General features: G+C 35.5%; 2 protein-coding genes across 7 annotated transcripts in view; both read left to right on the forward strand.

Moving 5' to 3' along the window:
- Positions 1-2,347: 2,347 nt before the first annotated feature.
- On the forward strand, positions 2,348-5,120 carry LOC106790775. 2 transcript variants are annotated; one of them, XM_014755924.1, is made up of 5 exons: positions 2,349-3,203; positions 3,286-3,374; positions 3,569-3,722; positions 3,829-4,023; positions 4,216-5,120. In XM_014755924.1, exons 1-4 carry the CDS (start codon positions 2,726-2,728, stop codon positions 4,020-4,022), a joined length of 915 nt encoding a protein of 304 aa, XP_014611410.1. In that variant the 5' UTR covers positions 2,349-2,725; the 3' UTR covers position 4,023; positions 4,216-5,120. The 2 variants fall into 2 exon arrangements, with proteins under 2 accessions (XP_014611409.1, XP_014611410.1); XM_014755923.1 differs by having other exon boundaries at positions 2,348-3,203; positions 3,829-5,120.
- Positions 5,121-5,263: 143 nt separating this feature from the next.
- Positions 5,264-9,639, forward strand: part of LOC106790774 (PAB-dependent poly(A)-specific ribonuclease subunit PAN2) — a 10,435-nt gene continuing 6,059 nt past the window's right edge. For all 5 annotated transcript variants that reach the window (XM_014755918.1, XM_014755922.1, XM_014755919.1 and 2 more), the window contains exons 1-9: positions 5,264-6,137; positions 6,730-6,917; positions 7,030-7,199; positions 7,263-7,383; positions 7,451-7,647; positions 7,728-7,941; positions 8,024-8,160; positions 8,233-8,379; positions 8,526-8,622. In XM_014755918.1, the coding sequence (XP_014611404.1) occupies positions 6,053-6,137; positions 6,730-6,917; positions 7,030-7,199; positions 7,263-7,383; positions 7,451-7,647; positions 7,728-7,941; positions 8,024-8,160; positions 8,233-8,379; positions 8,526-8,622 (1,356 nt within the window). In that variant the 5' untranslated portion in view covers positions 5,264-6,052. The remainder of the gene's footprint in view (positions 6,138-6,729; positions 6,918-7,029; positions 7,200-7,262; positions 7,384-7,450; positions 7,648-7,727; positions 7,942-8,023; positions 8,161-8,232; positions 8,380-8,525; positions 8,623-9,639) is intronic.

A 9,639-nucleotide genomic window follows, 5' to 3' on the forward strand; every position in this document is an offset into this window, starting at 1 on the left:
TATCCGTAATATCTGTTACCACTTCACGCTCGACTAATTGTAAAATCCTAAGAAACGTTCTTAAAAAAACATCTCCAACTAGTTATGGACATTATCGATCTCCTTTCTCTCTCTCTCTCGCGCGTTAGAGTAAATTACTTACAGGTAGGTACGATTAATTATTAAATTTATTCGACTTGCGATCATTCATCGATCAACTAGGAGAAGATGTGCTGTTAAAAAAGACAACAAGAAAATTATAAGATACGAGGGATTCAAAATAATTGCGTTCGTTGGATTCTTCTTCAGAGGAAGAAGGATCGAAGAAGGATAGAAAGTCCAAGTACACGCGCCGGTTACCTACACGCATTTGCGTATAAACGAAAAAGAAAAAAAGGTGATTGAGATGAAGAAGAAGAAGAAGAAAACTAAAAGCAAAAGCAAGAAGAAGAAGAAGACGAGGATGCGTCGCGGGCGCGGCTCTTCGCGTGGCGCGTCGTTCTCGTCGTTATATGCACACGCATGCGTTCGTTCAAGATTCCTTTGTGTGTGTGCATATACGTAAGTGAACTCGAGATATGCGAGATCAGCAAATCTAAGATCGTGCAACTGGTGTCCAGTGGCGTGTCCAAGGCATACGTTGGCCAACGTTCACCACCGAGAGAGAGAGAGAGAGAGAGAGAGAGAGAGAGAGAGAGAAAGAGAGAGAGAGAGAGAAAAGGAAGGAGAGACACTTATGTGGATGGGAACGAAGAGTGAAGGATGAAGAGGAGGAAAAAGAAGAAGAAGAAGAAGAAGAAGAAGCTGAGCCAGAGGCGAAGGAGAAGGGAGGTGGAATGCGCGGGTTCTCGAAGGAGGAGCTGTCGGCGGTGAAAAATCACGCACCCCGCTACCACTGCCATGGCCACAGCATCTGCTCTACATACCCTGGCTCTCAACCTTCCTCTTCACTTCTCCTTTTCCTTTTCCTTTTCCTACTTCTTCTTCTTCTTCTTCTTCTTGAAAATCTACTTGAAACACACCGTGAGAAGAGACAAAACGACGACGTCAGTGGTACCCGCATCTCGACGATAACTCTCTTCCTTCCTCAAAGTATTACCGATATTACCTATCCCAACTATACTACAGAAAGGAAAGAAGAGATTCGACCAAAGGAGGAAAAAAAACCAAGTACTTCAGATAATTCGACACGATCCTTCGGCAGTCTCCCCCTACTAACCTCCTCGTAAGCCCGTTAATGGAGCCGAGCATGATAAAAATACGATATTACCTGCAGGTTACTCTAATTGGACGTTATCGTCTTATCTTTTAACCCCTTTACCGCGTCCACTTACTCTACGATACCAGATATATATATATATAGTGTACTCGCGAATAGGTAGAAAAAGATTTTTCCGTTACGGTTACGAGATAACAATGAGGTAAAACCCATCAATGAGAACCTCGAAGAATCAGAGTGCAGTGTAGCAGAGCAAGATATACGTGTGCTGGCTGAGCTACCGGTCGGTCGGGTCGGGTCGCTGTTCTCCTGTGTTTCATCTCTCCCTTTTGCTCTCTTTTCCTGTCCCTTGCCCCCCGTCCCGCTGTCCCCTTATCATCCTCTCTCTTTCTGCTTCTCTCTTTCTGCTTCTCTCTTTCTGCTTCTCTCTTTCGACGGCCGCTGCTACTCCCAAGAGTCGTCGTTGGACCGTTTTATTACTTTTATAAATGCCGCCGAGGCGTACCGCTGCCACCGTCGCGGGCGTTTCCTTTGTTGCTGTATTACGGTCCATTGTTGACTTGCAAAAAGATGCGAACTTTCATTTTGATATTGTCTAATATTATTTATATATGCACAAACTACGCGGGAGACCGTTTGGAACATTCCATTTTCTTACCGTACGTATACGTCTGAATAAGAAATCTGATGATAAGAGTATCGACGACTTAACTCCGATCTCGAAACATTCTTACTTGCCATCTTAACGTAGAGTCCCATTTGTGACCCTCTTTAGATTCGATATCGTCTCTATCTATCGTACCTTTGGTTTAAATCTAAATTTTGATTGGTAAAATCGAAACCAATCATAAATTCGAAAATACTAAAGTTTAAGGAGTATCTTTCTCATTGTCTACTAAAAACGATCATTGAAAAACGATCTCGTTCTTCTCCGTCCTTGAACGTGTTCATTGCACCGTGTAGAGATGCAACCTTTTGTCGTATATGCATAAACATAAAACGGTTACACGAGTTGCGTACGTAGGAACGTACCTACCTTTTCCCTTCCCCCCTAACTCTTACCCGTCCTCGATGTCGGGGACCTGCGCTCTAGTAGCTCGGCCTACCTGGAAATCAATATCAGCCGACATCCAGGTCCGCTTCTAACTCCAGCGACAACATAATGCGCAACAGTTGCGTCTCAATAAGGAAGGAAGGAGAGATGCTTGAAGTAGAAATCCATTGAGTCGTCGTACATTTGACCGATAACAACCATAAGGTATCGTCGTCCCGGTGTTACTCTCTTTCTCGTCTGTACTACTTACGAATGATCGATAATGTGATCGAAATAAAAGAAATGAACAAATCACAAATAAACGATAATTTAGAAAATCGTTCGCGTCAAGTGGCCAAATGAAATTATAATGAAGATTTAACGATGAAAGAGTGCGACAAAATATCGACCTTGCTTAAATATCGTAAAATGAAATTGTTGATTAACGAAGAAACGATAAGAATAAAGCTAGATTTTTAACGTCTTTCATCAGGATGACGGAAAAACGTCTTTCGTTGGGTATCAACGTTAGTATTCTTCTGATTCTCACGATATTTGGTATTTTATTGTCTCTACCTTTAAAATTACTTTTGAATACGAATTACGATGTACAAAGTCACGAAAATCAGAGTGAAAACGATACTGATACATTGTCCAACGAGAATAAGAACAAAGAGATATTACAATTGTTAATCGATTATCGTAAATTGAAATTGTGCAGAAGACATGGTTACAAAGATCGGATAAGATCGATCTTTTACAGCGATTACGATGAGAATTGTATGTACGTGGAAGTTATTACGAAACAGAAAGAAGAAACTAATCTCGATTCGTTCGAGCAAGTCAACGAGTTGGTGTTAAAGGTGAATAAGAAAATAGAAAAGGAAGTGAAAAAGGAGGAAGAGGAGAAGAAGAAGAAGAAAGTGGAGGATAACGAAGAAGAGAAGTCGCAAGAATCGAAGGAAATCGTTGGTAAGAATATAAAAAAAAAAAAAAAATCGAAACAATACTCAATGTTGAATTGACAATGAGAGATAAATCGAATTCATTTCAGTTGCAGGGCACATTCTCGTGACGATGCTTCTCGTTTCAGCGATCGCAGCTTTGGTCGAAGTACTACGGATTAGATTTTCCACGGACAAGGTATCGCCTTTCTCTTCATCATCTCATTATCTTTTTTTTTTTTCTCTATTCTACATTTAAGCATAACATAAATATCTACTTACTAATCATTCAAACTCTAGCTCGTCTCAATGTTGAAAAATACTTTATCTTCTTTCTTCCTCGATGTTAAAATCAGAGTAAACGTCTAAAAGGTCGCATATCTTTAACAAAAGAATAAGGATTCTTCGTCGAGAGGTAACGTCCCTTCAAGAAAAAGCTCCACCGTTGATCTTCCGATTCAAAGACGCTTCTTACCAAGAGAGCCAATGAAGAGTCAAAAATCCTTCGAATTGTTAGGAATGCATCGATCTTCTTTGCGTCTCTTGGGTATGATACCTAAATATATTATGCATAATAGTATATAATATGATGATCGTTTAATAAATCGGTAAATGAAATATCATTTAATTATATTTTATTATTCGTTTTCTAGGGGAGCGACCAGCCCCGCTTATTCGACGTTCTTCCTTCCCAACGCAACAGGCTAACAATAAACGATCGGCTCCACCGGCCACTGGCACGCCAAATATACGAATGTCACGACGTCAATCGGCCGAGTCCGAGGAAGAAATCGGAGTACTTATCACCGCTCTTCATCATCGTACACGTTTGATCCGTCGCCATTAAGGTAAAGTGCATTCAAAGGAGCTATGGAATTCAACGTCCATCTTATCTCGACGTATATCGATCGATCGATCGATCGAACGAACGAACGTTCTCTTCTTCCTAAGAATCTCATCGTTTTAAAACTTCGATCCTCTCGATTCCATCTTATAAGAGCTTATCTTAGATTTATTTTCATTTCCAATACTTCCAACAGGTCTTTTATGCACGATGCACAACGAGATCATATCCAGGACCTTATATCAAATCCAACCTACATATATAAATACAAAATATATATATATATATACATACATGCACATATTCATAAACGTTTTGAACGTCATTAAGGCCCATCATGCATGGAGGATAACTTTTACGAGAAATTCATTATTTCTTATTGGTATGAATCTGACTGCTGTTCGCATCTGAAACTTTGTATGTCATCCGTATCAAACGGAATGACTTCTTAGCGTCCGTACTTACTCCAAATGGAATCATAAAAAATTGTTTTCAATCTTCACAACAACTATGCAAGATCAATTATTATGCGTGTATGTTTAGAAAGATACAATTTTCATATTTCATTTGATTTCATTTGATTTCATTACTAATGATGACCTTATGTTTTTAGCAAGTAAACTACGTATGATTACTAAATAACATCTCAATGAAGTTCAACGACAAGAAACGAATTGTATAAGTTCTTATACATTCTATTTATGTATAGGAAGAACCAATGAGATAAAAAGAAAAGAAAAAGATATATTTTCGAGAACTAACGAGTTGGGAAATATTTTGGTAATAATTAGGTAAAAAGAGAAATAAAATAACAATTGTTATATCCCTCCGTTATAAGATACTTGGGACCGTCTAATCCTGTGATCATCGTCGTTCTTCATGTGATACATAAAATGTTAATTATAGCTTATGAAATCTATACATACACACATATATAATATACATACACATGAACATGAATGTTCTATAAAAATGTTTTGCTTCTTCGTACATTTCGCTCGTCTTTCTGATATTTTATTTTCAGACTTTAAGTATATAAAAGCTCGATCTTAACAGTGTAAAAAGAGAAAAAAAATTTCCAATAAATCGGATAATTATAAATCCATCATCTTATCTCAATATCCATCCTCTTTATTTAATAAATAAATAAATAAAGAAAAAAATTCAAAAGCTAAGAAGAACGTTTTGTTGTTTTTATCCTTTTGTGACAATAGAAACAAAAATTAATAAAAAAGCAAATGAAAAAAAAAAGAAAATTTAAACTACAATCGATTATAAAGAATTTTCGCGCGTTAAATTTAATAGCAACGTTCCTTCAATCGGTAACTTAACCTCGAAAGAGAACCAACTTGAGAGTGAGTACGTGCATTCGAAGCAATGACAGATGGCGCCGTTTTCAAGGCCATTGTACGTCGTCGTCGTTGTCGTCCTCGTCGTCCTCGAGTATTCGCCGTTGACGTCGTCGTCGTTGTCGTTGTCATCGTCAAACGAAGAAAAGAGACGTAGAAAATCGGAATGATGAATTAAAGGTATCGCGGTGAGAGGTTTGTCCGGATTATAACGTGGAAAATAAAAGGAAAGAAAAAAGAGTTTAGAATGCGGACCAAGATTGAAGATAAGATAACGTGTATTTCGGCAAAATAGATCAGATCTAATCTTATATTAGTGTGGTCAAAGTTTCGCTTGTTGCACGCAGTTGCCTAGGCGACTAAAAGAGGGTCCCCTTTTATTACTAACGTACGTTATACGTGCATGCTCCGAAAAAGTGTGCTATGAGAGTGGATCGACGCCAATCGTCGAGATGTCGATTTTCAAGTTCCTTCGATGATTATTCAATGTTCCTAAATCGATCGATTTGAAGAAAAAAAGAAAAAAAAGAAGGGAGAGTTGACGAGGCGGGGTGGAAGAGGTGAAAAGGGGAAGGCAGGAAGGAAACAAGGAGAAAGAGAGAGAGAGAGAGAGAAGAAAAGAAAGAAAGAGAAAGAGTGTGAAATAAAGTGAAAGACAGGCAGGGAGAAAAAAATAAAGAGATCATGGACTATCCGATTTTAAATCACTACGACCCATCCGTAACGGATGAGACAGCCGGTAATGGTGTAGACCAGCAAGAACTACTTTGTGAGTTTTCTAGATCTTTCCATCATCTACCTTGCGATCCTTTTTTATTTCAACTCTTCGGTGTCGGAGGTAATAAAGGGGAAGATGTGAAGTCACATAATAAAAAAAAAAAAAACGCGCGAAAACATCGTTCCTTGTCAAAGTGCTCTCTAAGAGATTTCTATGCTAGAGATGACGTATGTATATATAAAGATGTATGTATGCGTATATATCGTTCGATATGACGGAGGCTTAGAAAAGGCGCCAAATTTGTAATTTCTTATAAACGTCGCATTCTTTTGTTCTTTTTCCCTTCCAATTCCGTCAATGTTAATTTATCTCTTTGCTTATCTTTCTTATCGTTTACTACTAATCTTTTGTTTTTGCGGTTGTTTTGACATCAATGACAAGTCTCTGTTTTTAATATTTGTAATATTTCTTTCGGTTAATAAATTGTGCATAAAGTTGCAGTTTTAAGAATGGATATTGAAGTGTATTTGTTTCATGTTTTCTTGTCAAATTTCGTACAATAAGAATTCTCGTACGTTATATGCGAAAAGATTAAAGGTTTCTCTTTTTAGGTTTGGTTATAATTTGTTATCTTACGTTTTAGGGGGAGAATCAAATTATGTATTACCAAGCGATGAGTATATGCCTGCACCTGAACAATTTGAAGAGGAATTTATAGGAGCTGAATTTCGTGAAACTCGAACATTGCTCGCAGATGGGGGAGATAGGTTTGGAGTTTCCACTGCTACTTTCGATACCATCGAGGAACTTATGTGGATGGGAAATCAAGGGGTATTACAACTTTAATTCAATTCTTAAAGTGTATTTCTTATATCAACTATAATGCTTGCGTATAGATTTTGAACTTTTATACTTCCTGTTTATGCAATCATATTTTTTATAGGGTCACGTAACATCTTATTATGGTCCTGGCTTACAAAAATATACTTCCTTCCAAGTACACGCAACACAGGAAGTACGACAAATTCATCCGCTAGATGAAGGAATTTTGGTGCTCACTCAAAGCATATTGCGATGCCAATTAAGACGTGGCATACCAATATTCACACATATGTATGTACACATATACTCATGAGAAAATTTTATACTTCTATATTAAATGTTATCAAATTGTAGGTCATCGAACATGGTAGATATGCAATGCATGCTTCAAATTTCTCCAACTAGAATGTTAATGGGAGGACATCAAGAAAAAATCATTGATTTTAATCTTACTAGAGGAAAGGAGACTGGATTAGTAAGACATTTTGATATATTTATAAATCAACTTCATATCGACAACTATAAATACTTCTCATTGTTAGGTTCATGTGGGAGAAAATGGTTGTGCAATATTAAGGCAGCATAGTAGACTTATATGTGCTGGTAATCCAGCAGGAAGAATTGATCTCAGGGATCCAAATACGTTATCTATAGAACATACTTTTGATACTCATAGCGGTTCCCTTAGTGATTTTGATGTTCAGGGAAATTATCTTGTTACCTGTGGTTTCAGTCATAGGTAAAAATAGTCATTATTAATTAATAGATTTGAGATTATTTAAATGTTTTTAATTTATTTATATATTGTAATATATATAGTCGTCAGGGTCTGACAGTAGACCGATTTTTGATGGCATATGACTTAAGACAAATGCGAGCTTTAAGTCCTGTTACAACATTGGTGTACCCTCTTCTCTTAAAATTCCTCCCAAGCTATTCCAGCCGACTTGCAGTTGTTTCTCCTTTAGGACAAATGCAATTGCTTGATACAATCTATGCCAACGTACAACAACCTTTAACATGTTTATATCAGGTGAATGCTTATATAATTGGCTTTAATTTATGATTATTATTTATAAGTGGTTACACACACACGTTTACATATGTAATTATAGGTTGCCACTAATGGAGGGCTTATACTATCGTTTGATGTATCTTCTACATCTCAATGTCTTTGTTTTGGAGATTCTGGAGGATCTATACATTTAATGTCTACAAATACTTCTGAACCTCAGTTTAATACATTTTCAAGGTTAATAACTATTCTATAGATACTTTATTAATTGCAATAATTAATGCACAAATTAAACTTTTCTTTTATTAGACCTACAGAATTTGCTGATCCTGTTGATTCTCTTCAACCTATACCATTTGATGATGATCTTACACCATTCAGTGCCATACCTGTGATGTATACCGGACATCCATTACTAAGTGATTGGCCAGAAGAATTATTAAAGAAAATTTACAGGTATGGTATTATTACTATAGCTTCTAAGAAATGTTTGTCTTACTAAATTATTTATTTTATATTATAATAATGTGTCAAGATTTTTTCTGACTACTAACACAATATTTAATTTAATAAGCGCTATGTATTGCTTTATTAATCTGCAGGAAAACTCCTCCAATTGATTCTGAAGTCCTGCGCACAATGAAAATGCAAGGAACAATAGGTTATGCTCCAAATCCTCAGGCTTTTCGACGTAATCAAGTGAGGAAACAATATTCTCCCAAATTTCTACAATATTCTTCTCCATCTTTTTTCAAACTCCCTTAAAACGTATATTTTTCTCTTTGCATCCTCTAAAAGATCTCGTATTTATATTTTCAATTGAATTTAGGAGTTAACGAGTGTTATCTCATTCATAAGGTTTGATATGATTATACATGTGAATGTATATGTACATATATATGTATATATATATATGTATATGTATAGATATTTAGATATTGTTTACCGTATTATAGATAAAAAGATGATTCAGACTATTTTTTTTATGCTTTTGAGTAATCTTCAATATCTTATAAGTAATTGAATTTTCAAACGGTAACTAAAGTCCTTTATATGTAAAAGCAACACTATTTTAATTAAACATAATCTAATGATATTTTTTTTTTGTCTACTGCCATCCGTGATATAATATACAGCTAATGTAATTAACTGTAAAGATAATATCGCAAAACTATTTTACTATCAAATGCCTTAAAGATCTTATTTTAATCAACAATATCAGTATAGTCTTGCCATTTAAAAGCAATGCGAGGACAATATCCTCGTTCTATATCTGCAATATAGGAATTCAAGCTCAATATAATTAAAATATTAATTTTTGTAGAAAGAAAAAAGATATATTATTAAGACTGATAATATTTCGTGATAAATTTAGAACTTAACATTGTTAAGAAAACGTGATATTATATTTTCATAAGCTAGTCTATTGTATTGTAGTAATTTCAGTGTGATAATGCATAAGAAAGAAGGATTTATTGTATAAATCAAAAACATACTGCCCAAAAGATGACATGGAATTGCCATTTCATTTTTTAAATAAATGTATTATTCAGTTTAAAATGATTTATATAAATGTAAAGAAAAAATGAAAAGTATGCTAAACGCTCAATTGATCTCGTTGATGTAAACTGTTATATTTTTAATTACGTTTAGTAATTAATAGCTTATTACTTACAGTAACAAAATTATGAAATAAGAAAATTTTGTGTATATATA

This window comes from Polistes canadensis, unplaced genomic scaffold (genome assembly GCF_001313835.1).
Source record: "Polistes canadensis isolate GaletaPanama2010 unplaced genomic scaffold, ASM131383v1 scaffold_259, whole genome shotgun sequence".
NCBI classification, from domain to species: Eukaryota; Metazoa; Arthropoda; class Insecta; order Hymenoptera; family Vespidae; genus Polistes; species Polistes canadensis.

Bases quoted from the DNA above. Each gene is read 5' to 3' on its own strand.
- LOC106790775 (XM_014755923.1), top strand. From the start codon at position 2,726: ATGACGGAAAAACGTCTTTCGTTGGGTATCAACGTTAGTATTCTTCTG. The intron at 3,375-3,568 runs GTATCGCCTTTC...CTTTAACAAAAG, and splicing joins TTAGATTTTCCACGGACAAG to AATAAGGATTCTTCGTCGAG. The intron at 3,723-3,828 runs GTATGATACCTA...TTCGTTTTCTAG, and splicing joins ATCTTCTTTGCGTCTCTTGG to GGGAGCGACCAGCCCCGCTT.